This window comes from Octopus bimaculoides, chromosome 5 (genome assembly GCF_046866305.1).
Source record: "Octopus bimaculoides isolate indiv1 chromosome 5, ASM4686630v1, whole genome shotgun sequence".
NCBI lineage: Eukaryota > Metazoa > Mollusca > Cephalopoda > Octopoda > Octopodidae > Octopus > Octopus bimaculoides.
The window spans coordinates 20013389-20039497 of record NC_142932.1 but is presented as its reverse complement, the minus strand read 5'-3'; the positions used below and the strand labels follow the sequence as shown (position 1 = coordinate 20039497).

The following is a 26109-nucleotide window of genomic DNA, read 5'->3' as shown; positions in this document are numbered from 1 at the left end:
GCTGTTTAAAATGAGATACAGTTTCTTTTTCGTCCCGTAATACATCTGTATATTCTTTGTGTTTATTGTGTAAGTACCTTATAAAAGCTTTTTTTTTTATCTTACGATAGAATTGTGAATTTCATTTCTTTCGTAGAGGAAGCTGGCTCTTCTTTACAGGATATGGGCTTCTTTCCACTACAATTAGTACTTCCTTCACAGAGAAAGAGAATCTCCTTGTCACAGGAGGTGTACTAACTTCTCGTATATTTTGATAGCTTTATATTGTTGTCGGGTCCTTTTATTTTTCTTTAAAGAAAACTTTTAAGCTGGTCTTGTCGTTTGGCTGTCTATGTTGGATGCTAAGTTTTAAATTCTTCCTCTTGGTACCTTCTGGTATTGTTTTCGGGTCTTGCGGGGTCACGAGGATTTATAAGTTCATGATGGTCTTACTCGACCACTTACTCGTATAGTGCCACAAAGGTGGCTCCTCACCCGAGGGCGACATCATTGCTAATGTCCCCTTGACGATAACACTTATGTTCAGTCTTCCCAAACATTACGAGACGAGCTTATGGCAGGTGTGTCAGATACAGTTTGAGCTTGCCTTTCGCCCTCTCCTCTATTTTAAAGATGACTCTTATGGTGTCATATATCTTCCTTTTCCCATACCCTACTGGGTCACATGTGGAGGCGCAATGGCCCAGTGGTTAGGGCAGCGGACTCGCGGTTTCGATTCCCAGACCGGGCGTTGTGAGTGTTTATTGAGCGAAAACACCTAAAGCTCCACGAGGCTCCGGCAGGGGATGGTGGCGAACCCTGCTGTACTCTTTCACCACAACTTTCTCTCCCTCTTACTTCCTGTTTCTGTTGTGCTTGTAATTCAAAGGGCCAGCCTTGTCACACTGTCATGCTGAATATCCCCGAGAACTACGTTAAGGGTACACGTGTCTGTGGAGTTCTCAGCCACTTGCACGTTAATTTCATGAGCAGGCTGTTCCGTTGATCGGATCAACTGGAACCTTCGACGTCGTAAGCGACGAAGTGCCAATACAACTGGGTCACAGTATAGTCAACACTGAGAGAAACACGATATATCTTATGATGTTTAGTTTGCTTGTAGTTCTGAACTCGATTCCACGAATGGGCTTAGCGTACAGAATGGGAAACTGATCCAGCGCATTGCCTTCCCCCAAATGATCTTGAAATTATGTAGGACATATTTTGGATCTTTTTAGTTTGGCTCAGATTTAAAAATTTTATTTTATTTTTGTTTTTATAACAGTTTGAAACTTCGTATACTGGTGTAATTTCTCACGCTGAACACGGTTTACTCTCAACATTTTGGAGAAAATTTCGTATTTTAGAAGTTATTTCGTGTTAAAGTTGTCGTATTTGAGTAATTTTAACCAGTCAACGACGTGTATTCAGCTGAAGTAGTAGAGATGACCCGAAAGTTGTTGCTCTTCGATTACTATCGCAAACAGCAATAGGTTTCTTTGGCTGAATACACGTCGTTGATTGGCTAAAATTACCCAAATACGACATCTTTAACACGAAATAACTTCTAAAATACGAAATTTTGTCAAAAACGTTTAAAGTAAGTCCTATTCAGCTGGAGAAATCACACCAGTATACGAAGTTTTAAACTGTTTAGTTTTAAAAAATAAATTAAAAAATCTGTGAGCCAAACTGAAGAGATTCCATATTTTTATACTTTAGTCAGGAAAAAAGGACTACACGCGAGACTTTTGCAAACGTTTCGAGGATGGTGAAATAGATGGAGTTTATGTTTAACTTGTGTAGAAAAAAAAGTGTGTGTGGTGGTGGAGGTGGAGGGGGGAACAGGCTCAGGAAAAGGAATTCCAGGGACGACATTCTGGAAAGTAAAGATCCGGCGCAATGATTAGTGGTGTGCTGGAGTAATGAGATACAGTAGTTGTGGTGGATGGGGAGTGACTGGTGTGCTAATTGGGGTTGGATAGATGTTATGGAACTAGCTAGTCCCAAGGGATATAAGCTGTTGTATAAAACAGGCAGGGCGAGGAGACATTCGTGATCTTGAGATTAAACTGTGTTGGTAAGCTCTTGATAATCAGCTGGATATATATATATATATATATATATATATATATATATATATATATATATATATATATATATATATGTATGTATGTATATAATTTCAAATTAATAATAAAAGGGTAAAATTAATTAATCAAATTAATTAATTAACCAATCAGTTAATTAATAATTTTACCAAGTAGCTCGGTACGTTAAAATAACCTTTATAGGTAAAGTTTATACAAATATTCTATAATTATAAACATAATTATAATTAGGGATCAGCTAATTGTTTCACCAAATACCGAATTTAGAAATAGGAGTTAAAAATTCCTTTTCTACTACTATAAGAATCTCCACGACGGTAACACACTTTTTTACGTAGGCAAAGAGAAAAACAATGAATCAACACGATTGTATATTTATACATACATATATGTATATATATATATATATATATATATATATATATATATATATATATATATATATATATATATATATATATATATATATGTGTGTGTGTGTGTGTGTGTACTCGAAATGCGGAGTGGATGGAACAGGGACAACTGAAGAAGGGAAATATTCTTTATGTTGCATGTCTCGTTTCTCTGTTTGTTTTTTTCGTTGTTGGAAAAAAATGTTCGTTTTCTGTCTTCGTCTTTATGTTTTTTGTTTCTCATTGTGTTTAACGTTTTTTGTGATGTCCTGTACCCATATATACATGTGTGTGTGTGTATATATATATATATATATATATATTGGATACTGTCTTGAATATTTTTGAGTGTAGCATCAGCAGCATCAGCTGCATCTTAGATGTGAAAGCAACACTTCATTGTGAGTCTCACTTGAGTTATGTAGGGAGTTCACAATTGTCAGAGCCGAAAAGTTTTTCCGTCCTCAAGGAAAGAACTTTGGGTCATCTGGAAAGTTTCGCAGAAATTGTGAAGTCTAGAAGTTAAAGCTATTTTGAGGCTTTTAACTGCGATTTGTCCATGTGGTGGTGAGGGACTATATAGTTTAGTTGTTATGTATAATGAAGTGAATGTATTCGCATTGCTGAAAGAGACTTGATTATTTTCTTTCCATTCAAAGATATTTTTTAATATCTCTTTGGTTGCAGTGCACACTTCGTGTGTGATGTTTGAGTTTCATGTGTGTGACGTCAGTGCGCGGGAGATTCAGGAATCATGAAGCGGAACATTATCTAGAGAATATTATGCGTTGTAGGAAGTGGTTGAAAGCAGATCATTTCTGTAGGAAGTAGCAGAAAGATCATTTCTGTAGGAAGTGGTAGAAATCAGAGGAAGAGTGTGGGAGACATAATCAACCTTTTTAGTTTATTGATATAACTAAGGTGTACATCCGAGAGTGTCCTACCAACACACGCTATGATAGTGTTAACAGACAGGAAACCCAGCAGTGGGTGGCTTAGTTTTGGAAGTTATCATACGAGACACGGTTAACATATACTACGACATTGTTTTAACTGAAGAATTTAAGAGTACGAGACCATACTGTGTGACGTAAGTGCTTTGTAGATCGAACTTTACGTAAATAGTACTGGAAGTCGTGGAGGAGGAATACACACTCAGTTTTGGAGATGATTGTTAACTGCAGTTTTCATAATTTTTGAGATGTCGAAAGTGAAAGAGATGAGTCAGAAGTCGGCAATATCAGAAACGTTGCCTTTCTTGGGATATGATACAGGATAGCATGTTTCTTAATAATGGGACAGAAGCCTTTAGAGAGAAACTGAAGAATTTAGCAAGGACAATGACAGTTTGAGGTTAATGGAAATAATATTGGTGGCCTCGTTTCATGTTAACATGAAACAATTGGACAACACGCAGGCACAACATTTAATGTGTGTGTGTGTGTATGTGTGTGTGTGTGTGTGTGTGCGTGAGAGAGAGAGAGAGAGAGAGAGAGAGCTGTAGAATATGGAAGTTTTTGATGACGTTTGAGGAATTAATGTATTTTGGAGTTTGACGCAAAACGTAGCAAAAGCGGAAGATTTCTCTGCAGAAGTATTGCTTACTGCGCCGTCATTGTTGAAGAGTAGTGGGTAGAAGGATTCCACAAAGTTAGAGGGAATCCTCTCAGCAAAGGATCATTTCGGGAAATTGGGAGTGTTTACAAGATGCAGTAGTGTAGCTAAGCGGGCGGTCCGCGCCAGGCGACACTTTTACGAAGGCGTAGTGACAGAATAGGTAAAAGTCTTTGTCACTGATTTTTATTTTTTTGTTTTATTTAGTTTGGAAGGAAGGAAGGAAGGCAATACACATGACCTTTCGTAGGGCATCTGAGATTGGGAGAAGAAAGGAGGAAGATATCATCTAAACGGAAACCTGACCCGAATGCTTGCAACAGATTAACTTTCATTAAAGGTATCAAAGATACCAGGTGGGAGTGCTAAACCAGGCGACGGGTGTTAAACTGGGTGGAATTTGAACTCAAAACTTAAAGTTGGAACAAATGCCGCAAGTCATTCTACCTGATGTCTTTACAGTTTAGCTAAAACACCTATTTGGATAGATACATATTTTTATCGACCCCCGAAATGATGTAAGTAAAATTGACGTTGGCGAAATTTGAACTAGGAGCGAAGAGATTTATAATACATACGACCATGATGATAGAAAGGTGAACGGCAGGAAGAGTGGAATCGTGAAATCTGTGTATGTACAAACACAGATGGGCTAAAGATAAAGGTAATAAATCTGTGTTTCATAGAGTAATAGGATGTGTGGGTTGTGTTCTTGTTAAATATGATGAGTTGGGTTATAATTGATCTGAATTTTACTCAAGCTGCTGTTCAGGAAGGAGAATTGTCCAGAGGATCAAGCACGGTTAAAGTTTACTTTAATATCCGGCCACAAAAAAAAAAAGAAGGCGTAGGAGCGGCTGTGTGGTAAGTAGCTTGCTTACCAACCACATGGTCCCGGGTTCAGTCCCACTGCGTGGCATCTTGGGCAAGTGTCTTCTACTATAGCCTCGGGCCGACCAAAGCCTTGTGAGTGGATTTGGTAGACGGAAACTGAAAGAAGCCCGTCGTATATATGTATATATATATATATATATATATATATATATATATATATATATATATATATATATATATATATATATATATATATATATATATATATATATGTGTGTGTGTGTGTGTGTGTGTGTGTATGTGTTTGTGTGTCTATGTTTGTCCCCCCCCAACATCGCTTGACAACCTATGCTGGTGTGTTTATGTCCCCCGTAAACTAGCGGTTCGGCAATAGAGACCGATAGAATAAGTACTAGGCTTCTAAAGAATAAGTCCTGGGGTCGATTTGCTCGATTAAAGGCGGTGCTCCAGCATGGCCACAATCAAATGACTGAAACAAGTAAAAGAGTAAGCAAATAAACAGTGTAATAGGTTGTAGTAACGCCTGCGCATGCGTAGTCTTACGCATGCGTAGAATTAAACAAGCAAGCGTTTCCCGCTCAATTCATTCTCTTTCTCGCTGGCCAGCGATTGAGCATGGACGTGTATTAAAGCTGTCTCTACATCTTTCGGACTTACACAAGACAGCTCGCTCACAACTACAGAACAACGTCCCAACAATTATGCTCATACACACAGAAGCTGTAACAACAAGAACTAAAGATGTGTTTATATGTTTACCACCTGAATAAATGTTGTTTAAGTTGTTTAGTCTGGAGTTCAGCGTTCCGTTTATATTCTATAATTTTATAGTAGAAAGTCAGGTATACAATCTAAAGATGTATAACCCACTTTCTACTGAAGTGGTGACCCCGGACGTGATTCGAACACGCATCCCGCTGAGCTGCAATAATCCACTTTCTACTAAAGTGGTGACCCCGACGAAGAAAAAACGCAGCATGGACTCTGGACTACCAACTTATAACTGGTGAACCTCGACTAAAGAACAAATACGGCCATGGAGACTGAACTACGGATTACCAACATCTCCAACCATAGTCAACACGACTCAACAAGAGCGGTTTTTATTCTCGCCTCTGTTAGAGTGGATTTTTTTCCACTCACGAAAAACAGACAAGAATTACAGCCTGCTTTTTATGTTCTTATATGTCGCATTCACACTCACATTACACATACATCTTTTATGTCACACAATAACTCTTGTTATTCATTTCGCACGGTCGTTTTTTTCATCTTGGGTTAAGAAAATTTTTCTTCGAGGTTTTCGCTAATGGACGTACAGAGATTTGTCTGTCGATCGTTCTGTAAAAGCGTACCTCTTCAAACACTCATCACCAAACAGTCTTTTCGCCACCAGCGTCGTGCGCCAACCAAAATTACCACCGTGACGACAATAATTACTACTACCTACTACAATCTTTCCCCCCGACGTCGCCAAGTTTCAACAGATCATTACCACTGTCAGCATCATTACCACCACACATACAGAACACAGCTATAGCAGTTCCTGCGCCGACGTCTTCATCAATGTACTCTATCTCGGTGTTTTGGGATTTTTCGCAGTCTATACTACAGACACTTTCACTTGTTCTGTGTTTTTTCTCACACACACACTTGTGCACTCATACATTTTCTTTCCTTTCAGGGAAAACAAACACTCAGACTTTTACATCGCGTGATTCCAGTTTCCTGGACAGTTGTCATCACGGTTGTTTTGTCATTGTCATTTCATTTATACATTGCATGTTCTGTGTTTTTTCTCACACACACACTTGTGCACTCATACATTTCCTTTCCTTTCAGGGAAAACAAACACTCAGACTTTTACATCGCGTGATTCCAGTTTCCTGGACAGTTGTCATCACGGTTGTTTTGTCATTGTCATTTCATTTATACGTTGCATGCATGTATTTCACAAGTGTACATTTCATTTCTTTGAATTTTCTTTGTGTGTGTTTGTACCACATCTTGTGGGTGGTTTTTCAGTGGCCATCCTGCCTCAGGCGTTCTAACAGATTTCATTTATCGTGCGTTTCCGCACTGGCAAGGGAGCTCTGTAGTAACGCCTGCGCATGCGTAGTCTTACGCATGCGTAGAATTAAACAAGCAAGCGTTTCCCGCTCAATTCATTCTCTTTCTCGCTGGCCAGCGATTGAGCATGGACGTGTATTAAAGCTGTCTCTACATCTTTCGGACTTACACAAGACAGCTCGCTCACAACTACAGAACAACGTCCCAACAACTATGCTCATACACACAGAAGCTGTAACAACAAGAACTAAAGATGTGTTTATATGTTTACCACCTGAATAAATGTTGTTTAAGTTGTTTAGTCTGGAGTTCAGCGTTGCGTTTATATTCTATAATTTTATAGTAGAAAGTCAGGTATACAATCTAAAGATGTATAACCCACTTTCTACTAAAAGGTATTAAACGAATATGAAAACAAAAGTTAGCGTCAACGAACCGATTATAAAGAAATTTATGGAGAAAAAGTTTTTCCGACGGGGTGGGGGGAAAAGACTTTTTTCCTTTCCCCATTAGGCTTGTTAACTTGCTTATTGGTGACCGAGAAAACTTGTAGTAATTAACCGAAAATATTAAACAAACAAGGAAGGTATCAAATGGTCGTGAGATGTGCTAACAACAAACTGCTAAATCGCTCTTAACTTTTTTTCCTCAGTCAAACCATATTCAACACCGTATTTATGAAATTTGTTTCTCTCACCATGATACGTGGGATCTTTTTTTAAAACATTTTCTATTACTCAAACGAAAAATAAAATAAATCTAAAAATTTTACTTTTAAACTTTTTTCCATTACACACAAACAAAAAAATAATTTATGAAGTTCTTTCTCTCCAAAAGTCCTCTCCTCACTCCTTCGGAAAAAAATTCCCTGCAAATTTCTTTATAATCGGTTCGTTGGCGCAAATTGTTGTTCTCATCTTCGTCCAATATACATCTTTTAGACCAGCACGATTTATAAATAAATATTTGATCTCAATTCGTCACAATACAAAGTAAAGTTTTCATCAAAATCACTCTAAAAAAACAGGAGATATTGGTTAATGTAGTCCGAGATACATTACAACTGAATTACAAAAAAATAATAAAACGAGATTGTAATAGCTAAAACAAAGACGATTTGAGTTTCTAAGGCCATAATACGTACACCTATTTTGGTCATTATTAGTCTTTTGGCAGAATTCTAGAAAACAAGACGATGTAGATAGATAGATAGATAGATAGAATGACAGATAGATAGACCGACAGATAGATAGATAGATTGACAGATAGATAGATAGACAGACAGATAGATAGATAGATAGAGAGAGACAGATAGACTGATAGATAGATAGACAGAGAGAGTGGTGGTAAACGAAGAAGGAATGGCGATGAAAATGAGATAGTGTGAGAGAGAAGCGAAATAAGAGCCAGATAGAGAACGGGTGAAATTGTGAGAGGAGGAAAGAAAAAGAAAGATACGGGTAGAGAAAGAAAATAATTTGGACAAAGAATAGTAATGAGAAAAGAAGATGAAGAAGAACGAGGTAAATAGAATAAAAAAAGGAAGGAGTGGCTGTGTGGTAAGTAGCTTGCTTACCAACCACATGGTTCCGGGTTCAGTCCCACTGCGTGGCACCTTGGGCAAGTGTCTTCTACTATAGCCTCGAGCCGACCAAAGCCTTGTGAGTGGATTTGGTAGGCGGAAACTGAAAGAAGCCTGTCGTATATATGTATATGTATATATATATGTATGTGTGTTTGTGTGTCTGTGTTTGTTCCCCTCAACATCGCTTGACAACCGATGCTGGTGTGTTTACGTCCCCGTAACTTAGCGGTTCGGCAAAAGAGACCGATAGAATAAGTACTAGGCTTACAAAGAATAAGTCTTGGGGGTCGATTTTCTCGACTAAAAGCGGTGCTCCAGCATGGCCGCAGTAAAATGACTGAAACAAGTAAAAGAGTAATAGACTGAGAAGGTAAGAAAGATAAAGTGAGGAAGAGGGATTCATACTACTTGAAGAAGGATAAATAATGAGAGCGAAAGACAGAGAAAAAAGGCAAGAGAGCGTGAGAAAGAGAATCGGTATAATATGAAAAAAGAGAGAAAACAGAATGGATGAATGAACTGAGATTATCTGAGAAGTTATGCGTAAGTGTCAAGAAGTTTCTTTGTGTAGATTGAAAAAACAAGGAGGAGGAGGAGTCAAGATGAAAAAAGTAAAAGCTAGCAAGTGAGTAAGTAGTTGATAATATGAAAGAGAATGAGAAAGAAGAGAAGAGAAATAGTCGGGTAAAAAAAAAGTTCACAGAGAAAAACGAAGTTTCGATGGAGATATAAGGAAAGAGAGAAAGAGTCACAGTGGGAGGCAGGGTAATAGTATGAGAAGAGGTGGGAGGAAACAGGGCGAGAACAAGTAAGATATAGTGGAATTGGTAGTGGTGTGAGTGAGAAAAAGAGTAATATAGAGAAAAGGAGAGAGAGAGAGAGAGAGAATAGTAGCATTAAGAGTAAAAGTAAATAAGTAGAGATTGTATCAGTGGGAGGGGATGAGAAAGACTAGGTAAGACAGAGCGAGTGAGAGAGAAAAACAGTTAAATAGAAAGAGTAGATGAAAGAATGAATGATTGAGAGAAAGAAGTACGTTCGGAGAAACAAGGTGAAAGTATCGCGATAGAATACGAAAAACTGAGAGAGAGAGGAGCGCTCGCCGAAGAAGATATGAGAAAGAGACGTTTGGGAGTAAGAGAGAATTGTGATAGGATAAGAAAAACAGAGAGAAGAGATAGAGAGCGCGCGTTGACAGACACAGTGTGAGAGAAAGAGACGCAGTGGGAGTAAAGTAAAGATGCGCAAGAAAACATAGAGAGAGAGAGGGGGACCGCGTCGCAGGAGAAAGTATGAGAGTGGCAACAGAAGAAAAGGGAAAACAAACAGAGAGAGAGGGAAATAGATAGATAGATAGATAGAGTTTAATGAGCGTTGAGGAAAGAGAAGGTATGAGAGTGATAAAGTTGGTAGCGGTGTCAGTTGTACGAAGTAACTGACATATAGGTAGTTACACATATACTAATACGCACAAACACGCCATGAGGTATACACACTCACTCATACATATAAACAACACAATATGTTGATGCATAATAACTAACGTGCATCACTCATACGGTATATATAATATATATATAGATAGATAGAAGCACACAAACATACTGTAAAAAATACTAATGAAGCACATATAAAGGTACACGGAGACTAGTTTAAGTAGCATACACCAGTATTACAGATAGAGGCAAAGAAATACCAACAGAAAATCACAACTGTGATAGAAAGCCACGCATAAAAACAATATAGTCATAGACACGCGCGTGTCATACACGTAGAAAGGCTCCCGTACATACATACATACATAGTACACACGCACACTAACAAGATAAGACATTCACGTAAAACACATAGGAAAGCGCGCGCGCACACACATATATGAACAAACATTCACGTGAAACAGAAAGCCGCTCGTATATATATATATATATATATATATATACACCAGTAACATACACATAGTCATATTATAACTTCGAGCTCTTTCAACAAAGACTATACTTAATCGCAGTACACAACACGTTATTATTATTAGTCCATAGTTTAAAGTGAATCTAGGAGATAGCGTTAACTAATTGCTTGGCTGGCTGGCTGGCTGCCTGCCTGCCTGTCCTCTAAAACCTGTACACAGAAACGTTCAGCTCTCACCAGGTTTACTTACTGCTTTCGCCTGCTTTTTGGTGCAGGAAATGACTAACAGACAAGTCGAGTTACTAGTGAAGCTTGTAGACTTTTGGCAAGACCCCCAGTAAACAATCCATACTATTCTAGTTCCATAAGCAAAGTGCTATGGACACGGAAAACCATTGTCTCAAGACTGGCTATCTCTTGAAGCAGGTAAGCCTTGTCTTTATTTTTTTTTTTTTCATTTTACGCACAGATAAGTACATTCACCATGTATTAGTGTGTGATATATATATATATATATATATATGCATATGTATATTCTCTCTCGCCCATTAAAAACAACATATAAACATTGCTTGCCAGCTCATGGTTAAAATACAAAAATTGTTCAAAGTATAATTATGATAGTAATTGATGCCTAATGAATTACAGAATAATTTCAGTATTCAACAATTGGTAATTTCGTTACATAAGCATTTTACTTCGCCCGCCCAATTAATTGTAAACGCATTCTTGTCTCTTTTATTGGGAGTTTATATATATATGTATATGTATGTATGTATATATATATATATATGTATTTATATATATATATGTATTTATATATATATATGTATATATATATATATATGTATATATATATATATATGTATATATATATATATATGTATATATATATATATATGTATATATATATATATATATGTATATGTATATATATATGTATATATATGTATATATATATGTATGTATGGATATGTATGTATGTATATGTATGTATATATATATGTATGTATGTATATATATATATATCCGTACCGCGGTTTCTGGGTATATTTCCCACTAATTTATACATTTGTATATAATAGAAAAGTTGAACTTGGTAGTGGAAAGAAAGCGCACACGAAAGTCTAACATTGCCAGATTCCCAGACGGCATCCAAAATTTGAATGGGACTATAATAGAAGACACCGCTGGCATCTCAATTTATCTTCCTATTCTTCTTACAGAATATAATAGTCTGTGACATCAGGGATATAAGACATTGTTACTGATGTGACATACACAAAGCCACCGATCCTGATCGTAGTGATATAATGATGTTAATGGTTTTTAATAGAGGCACAATACCTGCAATTATTTGATACCATCGACCCTAATACTTGCTTGGTACTTTATTTTATAGTAATGATATTAAGAATAATTATATACAAAAGGATAGCGGTTGACAAAGTCGTTAAAGTCTGAAATAAATGCAAAATAAACTATAAAACTGTTTACTTTTCAGTTTCAAATCCCACCGTGGCCAATTTTGTTCTAGATTCTTTCGGGGGTGGGGGTCTGCGACATAAAGTACCAGACAAACTTGTAACTAGATCCCCCCTCAAAATTCCAGACCTTGTGGTTCGTATTTGAATCACTTGTTTTATATATATATATATATATATATATATATATACACTGGAATTCTGTTTTTTGCTTAGCGTTGTATTTTGAAATATATTGACATTGGTCGGAGTATGTGTATGTATGTATGTATTTATGTACACATTCACACACTCATATACATTCATACATGTATTTTGTGTGTGTGTACATATATATGTATGTATAAAGACACACGCACACGTATGTATATATATATATATATATATATATATATACACACGTATGTATATATATATATATATACACACACGTATGTATATATATATATATATACACACGTATGTATATATATATATATACACACGTATGTATATATATATATATACACACGTATGTATATATATATATACACACACGTATGTATATATATATATATATATACACACGTATGTATATATACACATACACACATGTATGTCTATATTTACACAAACATACACGTATGTCTATATACACACACTCACATGTATGTATATATATATATGTATATATATCTACACACACACACATGTATGTATATATATATATATATATATATATATATATATATTGAGAGAGAGAGAGAGGCATACCTACTCCAGTTGTTTCCTCATAACTTTTGGAAAAATGGACGTATTTTAATGAAATTTTTTTTGAAAAGTTATGAAACAAAGTCAGTAATGGTGTGCACACTTATGTAGGTAATTTATTTGTAAATTCGGTTGTTCAGAATGTCGTTCCTATGAGGTCTTTTTTGTTCCGGGGTTGTTGTTCATGGACAGATTCAACAATTTTACCTGTGTGTGTAAAAGTAGAAAGAAATACACACACACACACACTACGTACGTGTGTGTGTTGCCGTCATCATTTAACGTCTATTTTCCATGCTGACATGGGTTCGTGTGTGTGTTTGTGATTTTATTTTTGTTTATTTCTCCTCACTCTTCTTCATCATTGTTTTCGTGAGAGAATAGCATTGATTAACAATGAATAACATGCCTACAACATGCATATACTGTCACCACCAGAATCAAAAGTTGGATTCAAGATAAATAATTCACGATGGTATACAGTTCTTAATAACGCAGAAACCCTCAGTGTTTGTGTGTGTGTGTGAGTGAGAATATATATATATATATATATATATATATATATATAATGGAGCTAACTACAGTTTAGTGCTTCCTCCTTTCGATTTTGTTTCCTCATAACTTCCTGAAAAATGCGCAGTCAAGTCGTGCGGAACGAAGAATGATCTGAAATTAATAATAAAAAAAAACTAATAAAATTACTTTTTCTTCAAATTTTATCAACGTAATTGTAACCTACACCCTCCAAAACGTATCATTGCAAAATTTCATTTAAAGAAAAAAGAAACAAACATTTTTTTCATTAAGTAACGTGTAAACAAAGTCAGGTAGGCAGGGGCACTACACTAGATATTCCTCCTTCACTTTCCACCATCTATCTATCTATCTGTTCTATCTATCTACCTACATATCTATCTATCTATCCATCTGTATGTTACACACGTGTGTATTTGTAATATATGTGTGTATAGATGTAACAGGTAACATGCATTTTAAACACTACATGTTTCCTTGCTGATGATCTTTATACTCCCATGACATATCGGTTATTTAATAAAACACGTAGAAAGAAACTAGTGTTAAAAGGTAAAATATATAAATAACATAGATCTTCACTTTTTAAATAAACATGCACAGTGCTTCATCACCACATACAGTGACCGTCACTTTGTATTTTTGTTTTTCAAAATATATTAATACAGTAAAATTCTTAACAGTTTTCAGCCAGTCGAACCAACATTATCTTGGGTTATAAATTTCAGATATCACGTAGCCACGCACATAGTTAGTTTTACTGTTGGTTATTGCCTCGTTTGTTGTTGATGTAATTTGTGTGGCTTTGTGCCAAAGTTAAAACTTATCAGCGTTATATGTATGTTTATAGGCACACAAATGTCTGTCTGTCTGTATGTATGTATAGATGGATGGATGGTTCAACTCCCGGCCCTCTCTCTGCTGCGTTGGTTTTCATATTCGTTTTTTACACATGGTTTTATACCTATCACCGGGAGTTAAAACTATATATATACATACATACATACATACATACATACATATATATATATATATATATATATATATATATATATATATATTCTACTGTATGTGTGCACCTGTGGACAAACCAATATTAACATAGTATTGCTAGGTGCTTGAGTGTGTCAAAGATATCTGTCAGGCGTATACATGTTGACAAACCTATATTCACGTACATGTTGATTGCATGATGGTCTTCGTGTATGTCTACACATGTAAGCAAATCTATGTTCGCATTTATTGTACTGTGTGTGTATATACGTATACACATGCTGAGAAACATACACACATACATGTTGCTGTGTGTATATGTGAGACGTTACACAGGTACGTAGACAAACCCTGTATTCGCAAGTCTGTTGTGTGTCTCAGATCGCACATAGAAACACATGCTACATGTGTACCTGTGCACGCTCGCACATATTCACACACGCTTTCTATCATGTACGTACTCACGTCTGTGGTATACATGTTGCTGTGTTTATATCTTAGATCACACGTAGAAACAAATATATGATGGGTACTACTAAAGCAGCGCGGACCCGAACGCGCAGTCGCGCGTCCGCGCTAGCTAGTCTTGAGTGGTCGATCCTAACCCTAACCCTGTCCCTAACCCTATCCCTATATGATGTATGTCTATACACACAAACACACACGTCTTTCTCTGTACACATGTAGACCGACAAGCCTATATTTACATGTTGCCGTGTGTATTTGAGAGATGATACATAGAAACATTCTTTACTCTTTTTTTCTCCGCCTCTTCAGATAGACTTTTTCCTTAGTCTGACGTTCTGTACAATTTAGTAAGTATTTAGTATTTAACTGTTACATAAGTACCACACGCAATTTTCTGTTTTGTCTTCAAGGACTCAAAGACTCGCTATTGTTGATGCTAACCTGCTCCCGAGGTCATGCGATAAATATAAATTGCCTTAACTACACGGTTGTCTATTAAGTTCTCATCTATTGAAGTGGAATGTGTGACTTTTTTTTTTTTTTAGCGGTCAGCGCTGAAATACTTCAGCCTTAGCTTATATATCGACGGTTTTTTTTTTTTTTTTTGTCTTGGGTAGATATACAGGAACTTTCGGAACCTGAAATTGATATTCCGACATCCACTCACAGAGTGCTCCAGATCAGCCTTGTATTTTGGATTATGCTCTCTAGTATATCTATCTGGGAGATCCGACTGCAAAGACCAAGTAGTTTCTCACTAAGGTGTTCGAGACACTCTTGGCTGTCTTAAATAGTAGTTAGTAGCATCGTGACGTTTCCTCTGGCGCTTATATTTTTCTCTGTTGGACTAAAACAGGGATGTTATACAACTTTGTCATACGATGAAGATAGGGTGCTGAGATCAAGGAAAGCCATTGATATAGAGGATCCTTTTGATAGCTTGCAATGGTGTGTTTATGATCATATTTTGACTGTACTAGATATATAAGTGAGTCAAGTACGTCCTAAGATCCTGCCATCTCCAGTAGTAGTACGTTTTTGTTACAATCATGATGAAGCATCCAATTTGACAAATCTTTCTTTAAAAAGACAATTTTTTTCTTCTGGCTTTATCTTTCAATTGATGTCACAAACTCTGTCGAAAAACTTGACCTTAAAAACCAGGTCAGACTTTAGATCTGACACTAATTTTTTTACTTTTTTTTTTGTTTTTGTAAGAAGCACTACTACTGGTTAATAGTCCAAAATTTTTAACGAAGCCCTGTCCATCTTTTCCCCATGTTTTAACTTCCTTTACTGTCCTTCATTTCAATCTTTTTTCTAACTATCCAGTAGAACAGAAGCCAAATCTTCTCCAAAGCCCATCTTATTTTCATAGAAAAGGTCACTTTGAATAATGTGGTTGTGGGGGCACTGTGCCTAAGAAAAAGTCAAGATTGTCATTGCCAAACAACAACTTTCCCCACCTCTCCCCGCCACAATTCTACCTCTGTTCACTCTCTCTCTATTTGCTCTAGCTCTTACCAGACGATTCATTTTACAGTTTAGTAGAAACCTAATCCAACCCGATTTAGTAAGTTTATTAAAAAATTGTTGAAACACTTGCTCACACCACACACTTATATACATAGACACACATACTATGTTGGTGAATAGTCCCAGTAGCTCTGTATGTAAAGATCTACTGTCTAACATATTAAACAATATTTGACATATGGCAAGAATAATATCTGAGATGGAGTTTTTTTTTTTTTTTTTTGAAATCTTAAAAATTTCATAAATTGGAATATGAGTATTAATAAGAAATGAAATTGGCAACTGAAAGAAATCCCATAGGTAATTAAGTTTTCATTCTATTAATTAGTCAGATATGGTTGTGATGTTAAGCAGTTCGCTTTCCTAACTATATGGTTTTGGGTTCAGTCCCACTGTGTGGAAGCCTGGGCAAGTGTCTTCTTGTGTGGTTTTGATGTTGATCATATCTTTGTCAGTAGACTTGAAAGTTGGAAACTGAAAGTGCATAAATCTATATGTGTATATTGTGTGTGTGTGTGTGAGTGAGTGTTTCCTTGTCTTTATGTTGAACATCACCATCTTTTTGTTGGCACTCTATCGCTAACGACGTCGAGGGTTCCATTTGATCAACGGAACAGCCTGCTCGTGAAATTAACGTGCAAGTGGCTGAGCACTCCACAGACACGTGTACCCTTAACGTAGTTCTCGGGGATATTCAGCGTGACACAGTGTGACAAGGCTGGCTCTTTGAAATACAGGCACAACAGAAACAGGAAGAAAGAGTGAGAGAAAGTAGTGGTGAAAGAGTACAGCAGTGTTCGCCACCATCCCCTGCCGGAGCCTCGTAGAGCTTTTAGGTGTTTTCGCTCAATAAACACTCACAACGCCCAGTCTGGGAATCGAAACCGCGATCCTATGACCGCAAGTCCGCTGCCCTAAGCATTGGGCCATTGCACCTCCATAACATACAAGCATACAAGCAGGGTCCTTCATTTTTTGTTATTCTATTTAAACCTGTATTACTATGGAAAAGTATTGTCTTAAGTGAAAACAGGTGATGGTTGCTGACTGGAAGAACATCCGGCTGCACAAGCATGGAAAAGTGGGTGTTAAAATTGATGTGGATGATGGGTAGTTCCCATGATTGAGACAGATTTGGTTGATGCTGAGTTTGAGCATATGTAGTTCTGATGCCTATTGGGAATGGTGGAAAAGCAAATGAATTGTAGAGATTCAGAATTCTAGGGATGCATGGTTGTTGTTGATGATGGTGGTGTTGGGGCACATTGTTTAATGTTAGTTGTGAATGTTGTCATAGCTTGTCCAGGGGTCATTTTAATATCAGTGGAAGAGCAGAGAGAAGAAACAACATGTATGAACTGCTACTGGTTGCAAAGTAATCCTTGTCAATCAGTCTGCTGGTCTTTTTGATGTGGTTTAAGGATGTTTGTGCAGCTGCAGTATTTCCCCAGATATATGAACAGTACTCTACCATGCGTCATTAGCTTTGTATACAGTCAGCAACCAATCAAATTTGAAGTATTTCCTGATTCTGATATGAAAATCATCATCATCGTCATCATCGTTTAACGTCCGCATTCCATGCTAGCATGGGTTGGACGATTTGACTGAGGACTGGTGAACCAGATGGCTACACCAGGCTCCAATCTGATCTGGCAGTGTTTCCACAGCTAGATGCCCTTCCAAATGCCAACCACTCAGAGAATGTAGTGGGTGCTTTTACGTGCCACCAGCACGAAGGCCCGTCAGGAGGTACTGGCAACAGCCACGCTCGAAATGGTGTCTTTTACTTGCCACCTGCACAGAAGCCAGTCCAGCGGCACTGGCAACGATCTTGCTCGAATGTCTTTACATGTGCCACCGGCACAAGTGCCAGGGCACAGGTGCCATCACGATTTCGAAAAAAATATAATCTCGTAATGTGGTACCTTAGGCAAGCGTCTTCTATAACCCTAAGCCATCCAAAGCCCTGTAAGTGGATTTGGTAGAGAGAAGCTTGAAGAAGCCTGTTTCACGTGTGTGTGTGTGTGTATGTGTTTACCCTTGCTTTGATGTCATGTAATGGTTGTAGACAAGCATCACTGTCATGTGATGTTATTTATTTTGGGTCTTCTGTAAAAAAAACATTAACTTATCTGAAAACAAGTAGAATTTGGTGATTGGAATGGTGTCCAGCTACCTCAGAAAATTCCATCTGACTCGTGCAAGAGTGTAAAAATGAACGTAAAATGTTTAGACTTTGTGATGCCGTTTTCACAATGCCATTCAAATAGATAAAATTACTGAGAGAGGTCTCGAGATATTGTTTGTGGAGACTTGCATTTATAATGATTTTGTTTGGTTGTCTGTTCATGACTAGATGGGTACAATACTGTTTTCCTTGATAATTGTTAGCTATTGTTTGTTGATGAAGATGAAAGAGAATTGTGTTACATTTCCCATCGGAGAATGGTTTTGTAGTCTATTTGTGGCAGTGGTGCAAATCTGGTATGAGGTGTTTGAGTGCAGGATTTGTGTAATAGCCAAAATAAGTTGTGCATTGTTGTGTGTAGTAATCCAGAAGAAAGTGAGCTGAGAAAGATGACCTTAAGGAGTTCAGGGATGGTGGAGACAGCAGATGAATTTAGAACAATGGGGGGGGGGGGGCATGGATAATTTTAGTCAGAGTAGCTGACTGCTCTGTGTTACTGACATCAAATTGAAAGAGAAGAGTAAATTCTGCATCATCATTATCATCGTTTAACGTCCGCTTTCCATGCTAGCATGGGTTGGACGATTTGACTGAGGGCTGGTGAATTAGATGTCTACACTAGGCTCCACTCTGATTTAGCAGAATTTCTACAGCTGGATGCCCTTCCTAACGCCAACCACTCTGAGAGTGTAGTGGGTGCTTTTACATGCCACCGGCACGAAGGCCAGTCAGGCGGCACTGGCAACGGCCACGCTCAAAATGGTGTATTTTACGTGCCACCTGCACAGGAGCCAGTCCATCGGCACTGGCAACAATCTCACTCAAATGTCTTTACAAGTGCCAGGAAGGCGACGCTGGGCACAGGTGCCATCACGATTTCACTTTTGCTTGCCCCAACAGGTCTTCGCAAGCCGAGTTCATATGTATAGATACATATTTCTGAATTAAGATGGAATATAGTATAGCCTGGATAGATACAGGTTCGTCAAAGACAGAATGAGTGTTGTGTCCTGCCTGTTAGGCAAGCTTATAAATTTATGATTTCGAATCTTTGACAAGTTAGTACATTGTATCTTTGAGCAAGGCACATCATTTTATGTTGCTCCAGTCTACTAGGTTGAAAATAAGTATTAGCTCATAGCAAAGGCAAGGGTATTGTTTTCAGTCATGTTTGTTTGTCCATGGACAAGATATCTCAAGAACCGCTGGATGGATTTGGATGAAACCTTCAGGCATGTTTGGCCTCGTGACTGGCATGAACTGATTAGATTTGGGGATTGATCCAGTACCGGACAAGGATTCTGAATTGTTTTTCTGGGTTTTTTACTTAATTTTTGAGAGCAGTCAGGTTTGTTTTTAGCATTCTCGTCTTTGAGAGCAGTCTAGTTTATTTCAGATATTCTCATTTAAAAAAAAAATCATCTCTGGCTAATCGTTGAGAGGACACATTGATGGTGGAGGTTTGCTCTCTCTGAGTGCTCTTGTTTTTATTATTATTATAAAGGCAGTGAACTGGCAGAATCATGAGCATGCCAGGCAAAATGCCTAGTAACATTTCATCCATCTTTGCATTCTGGGTTCAAATACTGTTTGGGTCTTTGCCTTTCATCCTTTTGGGGTCAATAAAATAAGTACCAGTTGAGCACTAGTGTTGATGTAATCGAATTAGCCCCTCTCCTCAAATTAGCCCCTCTCCCCAATATCCTCTTTCTTTCTGTGTCTGTTTCCACCCCAACTATCACATCCTTGGTGATCTACTGAGTTGTTGGCGGGAGAATTGAGAGGATGTCTGACTGCTTGTGACTACATAGAAAGCTAAAGCAATTTGTAAAAACACGGTTCAAGCTATCAGATCATACTAGCTTGTGAGTGATGGCTAAGGTCCATGTAAAATGTAGTGTGATGGGTAGGTTCTAAGTTGGCCTGGAAACTGGATGTTTGTCCAGCGATGGGAGACGTATAAACCTACAAAAAATCTGGTCTTTAACAGCTTGCCTGTTGTTGTTGTTGTTGTTGTTGGCACTCCATCGCTTACGACGTCGAGGGTTCCAGTTGATCCAATCAACGGAACAGCCTGCTCGTGAAATTAACATGCATGTGGCTGAGCACTCCACAGACACGTGTACCCTTAACGTAGTTCTCGGGGAGATTCAGCGTGACACAGAGTGTGACAAGGCTGGCCCTTTGAATTACAGGCACAACAGAAACAGGAAGTGAGAGTGAGAGAAAGTTGTGGTGAAAGAGTACAGCAGGGTTCGCCACCATCCCCTGCCGGAGCCTCGTGGAGCTTTAGGTGTTTTCGCTCAATAAACACTCACAACACCCGGTCGGGGAATCGAAACCGCGATCCTATGACCGTGAGTCCGTTGTCCTAACCACTGGGCCATTGCACCTCCACTTGCCTATGCTGGTGATATTCTTTAATATGAGGCTAACCTCTTTTGAGGTGTGTATGACAACATTGTTAAAGGTGTTATAGTTGTGAATCTGCTCTGACTACATCCCCACCTCCAGGCTGACTCTTTGGGCCTTATACGCACATTTACACATACATAACATAAATTGTATATACATGGTACTTTTTGTTTTTCCATTTATATATTTTCATCTCTACTAAATTTCTTTTAGGTTGTTTCATATTTTAAAATCTATGCACGGTTCTGTGAGTCAGCTGTGTTTATCTATATGTGAATATGAATTCAAAGCTTTTAGGCTCTGTATGTGTATTCTCTCTTTCTATTGTCTGTAATGGTGTATATCTGGTGTGTAATTGCTATTGTTTACTGTTTCTGTATCTTCCATGACTGTGGTTTTACTGTTTGCTTTTGCAAGTACTCCCTCTCCTCTCCATCTCAGTGGGTGGGGTTGGGAGTGTTGACATAAGAAGAAAGATGAGTTGTTTTGTAAACAGGAATCAAAGCTTTTCTATTTAAAGGTCACCGATGGGGGTCAAACGTAAAGGGTAGCTGGGGTGTATTTCTGAAGTAGAGGCTAGACTGAGAATACATTGAAGTGTATTAGTGATATCCAAGTGTTTGTGAAATGGGTTTATAACTCTACATGTAGGAGACATAGATAAACATTGAGACTTTGGAGGTCACATGTTAATAGTATATGAATGATAATCAAAGGTATTTCATTCATGATCATCCTTTGTATCTAAGACAACTTTATCTAGTGTGTCCTTCCTTTCTTTAAGACAGGAATCTATGATTTTGGAAAACAGGCTGCTGTTTCTAAGTCCCATGGGCCATAGTGTCTACAGTTGTGTCTGTGGGCCATAGACAGAAAGAATTTCAGAATGGACTTGTTCTGTACTTCAAGAAGTGACAATACTGAAATTGATTGTGAAAGCATTTCTGTAACTGACAGTACAAAGTTCAAACCTCTATACAGTGTGAGTTTGGCCCATAATTGATGCACTGACTTTGTTTTTGTTTTCAACTCCATCGGCTTTACTCATTTACTTAAGTCCCTATTTTACACACACACACACACACACACACACACACACACACACACACATACATACAGACTTGCACATTATGTATTTGTGCATGATATCAGTAGTCAACTAGAACTTTGTCTTACATTGTAAACTTTCTTCTCTGATATACAATGTATATATCAGGCAGTTTGGTCTATAATCTTTTGCAGACTAAAAAATTAATATCAGCATAAGTGGCAAATACTATATCAAGTTGCTCCCATGGCTTTCCTACTGTTGAATTTCTTTTTACTAATCTTTTCTACCCCTTGTGATCTTCGGCTTTCTATATACCACAGAACCTTCCCAGAACCAAATATTTGTATAACTTTCTAAGTGTTTCATCGGCTTTGGTTATCCTGGTCGCATTCATCTCCTCTCCAGGAGATGAATGCTATTGATACTCAAAGAGCTCAGTTTCCTTTTTAAAATCTTTCTGACTATTTGACTGTAACCTGTCAGTTGCACATTCCCATCAGCCTGTAGAGGAGTTGATTCTCACCTGATGATAACATATATTTAGGTATAGGCGAGGCTGTGTGGTTGAGAAGTTCACTTCCGAGCTTGGTAATTTCAGATTAAGTTCCACTGTGTGGTACCTTGAGGAAGTGTGCTCCATTATAGACCAAGGTTGTTCAAAGCCTTGTGAGTGGATTTGGTAGATGGAAACTAAAAGAAACGGCAAGCTAGCAGAAACGTTAGCACGCCGGGCAAAATGCTTAGCGGTATTTCGTTTGTTTTTATGTTCTGAGTTCAAATTCTGCCGAGGTCGACTTTGCCTTTCATCCTTTTAGGGTCGATAAATTAAGTACCAGTTATGCACTGGGGTCGATGTAATCAACTTAATCCCTTTGTCTGTCTTTGTTTGTCCCCTCTATGTTTAGCCCCCTATGGGCAATAAAGAAATAAGGAAACTAAAAGAAACCCATCAAGAGTGTGTGTGTGCTTATCCTTGATTTCACATCATTTGATACCATATTTTCCAGCTTACAAGTTGTCATATATAGTGTAAACATCTAAATATTGTTGCTATCTTTCCAAACCTTGCTTCATTTCACATGGAATCTTCAGTCCTCTGAAGTTGTCTTTGTGTATAAATTGACTTATTTTGGTCTGAAAATTTGGACTTTTATGCCAGAAAATATAGTAGTAGTTAACAAGTGTCATTGTGGTATAAATAGTGCCAATCATTTTCAATATTATGAAAATATATCTGGCCATAGGAAGATGTTACTTTGCTTGGAAACAGGTGAGTGTCGGTGATAAGCAGGGGTGTCCAGCCATAGGAAATCTGCTTCAATAACATCCATCTGATCCATGCAGGTATAGAAATGCAGATGTTAAAATGATGATGTTTTATACACACCCCAACACACCACATAGATAATTTCATCTATATCATTTGGAACTACTTCACTTTCTCTGGCTCAATTTTTCCAGGCAGTCTAGATGCTTTTTGTTTCCCAGATTAAATCTTGCTAACTGTAGTCAACCCATAGCCATTGATCATTTCTTCTTATTTATTGAACAGAAATGTAATCAAATCTAGACTCAAACCTAGGTGTGTGATGAAGAAGTTTGCTTCACAACCGAGTTAAATTCCACTACATAGTATTTTTGTGGGGAACTGTCTGATGAAAACTGTGTGGAAACCTGTCTTTACACATACACACACAACGCATGTGCAGTTTTCATCTAAACTGAAATTTTATTGTTTATGTTGTGCCTTTACAAATCAGTGTATAGTTGATACATTATCACTGTATCTATCAGACAGGCTGATTTGATATTGTTTCACAAGTGTCATGAGTACACTATGGTGAAATATGAGGGTGAGTCAGAAATGCAGTTTTTATCTGTATTACTTTCTAACTCACACTTGTAGTGAATTAGGTGGTGATTTCGTTTCACCTAGCTCTGAAATATATTATTTTTTAACACAGTACATCTTAGATAGAAAATGCAACATCTGGTTTTTTTAATGACACGTATATTATATTGGTAAAGTTTTGCTTATATTGAATAATTTGACATATATTTGTCTGTGTATGTATTATTTCTTTATGTTCTTATCTTCCATAACTGACAAATAGTGATGAATGACTGAAATAAGAACTAAGGTTACTATGATTGACTAAAACCTTTGAAGGGAGAGCTTCAGCATGGTCTTAGTTCTGTGAGGAGTAAAATAAAAATGGCAAATCTGTCCGTATTTCTTCTCTCTCTTTTTCTGATCTGTATTTAATATATATCACCTGGTGTTTGCGTGTTGCTATTTTTGGAAGTTTTCCAGACTTAAAATCCTGTTGTAATTTTAAATTTATCACATCATGGTGTCATATCTGTCTACTTTACTTGAAAACCTGCAGCTTTCCTTGTGTACCCCACCCCACCTATCAGCTCCGTTACAGCAGGTGAATGGGATATTGAGGGGGGCTGGTTAAACATTCAAGAGAAAACCCAACTGTCTAAATACCAAATACTTGTGTTCAGCCATTGTTTTTGTTGTATATCTAGGATCATCTCTGTTTGAAGTAACCAGTGAAACTTGTGCCAGTAAAACATATGAAGCAACAAAGACCTCCTAGGTTATATTCCATTAGCACTGCCCCTCCCATCCAAAGGGTCCCACATATGTTGAAACAAAGTAATTTGTTTCATGTCTGGCTGTCCCATGTGTTGTGCATCCTGTTCTATTAACTCTCAGCTATTTGAGACACGATTTATCGTCTGTCTTAGCAGGACATTTGACATGACTGAAGCTGATAAGAGAGCCCCATCCTTGTGTGTATGTGTAATTTGTGATATAGGCACAAGTTTTCAAATATAAATGCTTATATAAACATCAGTACATTCCTGGTATTTTCTTTATCAATTTTGGCAGAATTTGAACCTAAAATGTATGACTGCATACCAGAGACTTAATTTTTCTCTTTGGAGCCAGAAGATATTTCAGCTCCCAAGAACTACTGACGCTCTGCATGGCTCATCTGATCCTTATACCTACATCTGGAATGATGATGTTACTACACATTCTGGGTTACTTTCAGGCATTCTGGATTGCATTCAGACAAGGGTCCCTTGACTGAGTGGCAGTAAATCACTAATGCCCACCTTCTGACCCACAAGTGTGTTGTTTCTTCTCTCAGTCTTGTCTGTTGCTACTATAATGGCCTCATCACTCAGGAGCCTGCAGGCCTTTTACCCTCACCATATAGGTATCCTGACCCACTCGTCTCTCTACTTCATCACCAGTATGGCAGATCCCCTAACCACACAGCCCAGAACTAATTACTATGACCAGTCCTTTCTCCTCAGGACTTTTTGAAATCACTTCCTAGCTCATGACTTTCTGGCAGATGTTGATTTGCAACATTTTAAATTTAACAATAACATCCTCATTGATCTTGAAGGGCATGCAAGAGCATGAGCAGAGTTATTTCATCCAGATTCAGCAAGTAAAATACAAAGGTATATAAAATGCCAAGTGGCATTTTTCGTCTGTTAAGTGATTCTGGCCTATTACAAAATATATAAAGAAAAGTATTGGTATATCTACCAGACAAAGCACAATAGTTAAATATGTTTTAGACATGACTGGTGTTTACCTTGGTAGTTATGTTTTATATTAATTGTGCTAGATAACCAGTGATGTAGAGGAAAGAGCTTCCAATATGTTGGGACATCTGTTGTTTGAAAAATAAGTCCAGTAAATGTTGGTTTGTCTATGATAGAAATGATGCTAGCAGCAGCTGGAACAGTTACTACTACTACTACTACTACACACGTGCATTCACATCCATCTTGGGTTAAAACTTCTCTGTAAAGAAGAGATACTTTTTTGTATGTTACCCATCCTTAAAACTGTTGTTAATATACAAGCGTATGTGTGTGTGTGTGTCTGTAGGGTTGTTGTATTAAGATGCTCAAACATTCTGGTAGGGTTTGAGGAATTTTCTTATGTTTCTTAACTCTAAAAAGGAATTAGTGTGAGTAATGAGTGGTGTTAGTCTTTATTCTACTTTGATCATGTTAGACTGATGTCTTGAAGTGATAAGAAAAATTAACAATGACTTGCATATTCATTCTTAATACATTTGGACAGATTTGAATGCAGATATCCTAATTGCTATTGTGTTTTGTCACAGGACC

At 37.5% G+C, this 26109-nt stretch overlaps 1 protein-coding gene across 1 annotated transcript in view; it reads left to right on the top strand.

Moving 5' to 3' along the window:
• Positions 1-9790: 9790 nt before the first annotated feature.
• The window catches only part of LOC106871066 (pleckstrin-2), a 113715-nt gene continuing 97396 nt past the window's right edge, over positions 9791-26109 (top strand). The window contains exon 1 of the mRNA XM_014917335.3: positions 9791-10940. Within this exon, the coding sequence (XP_014772821.1) occupies positions 10893-10940 (48 nt within the window). The 5' untranslated portion in view covers positions 9791-10892. The remainder of the gene's footprint in view (positions 10941-26109) is intronic.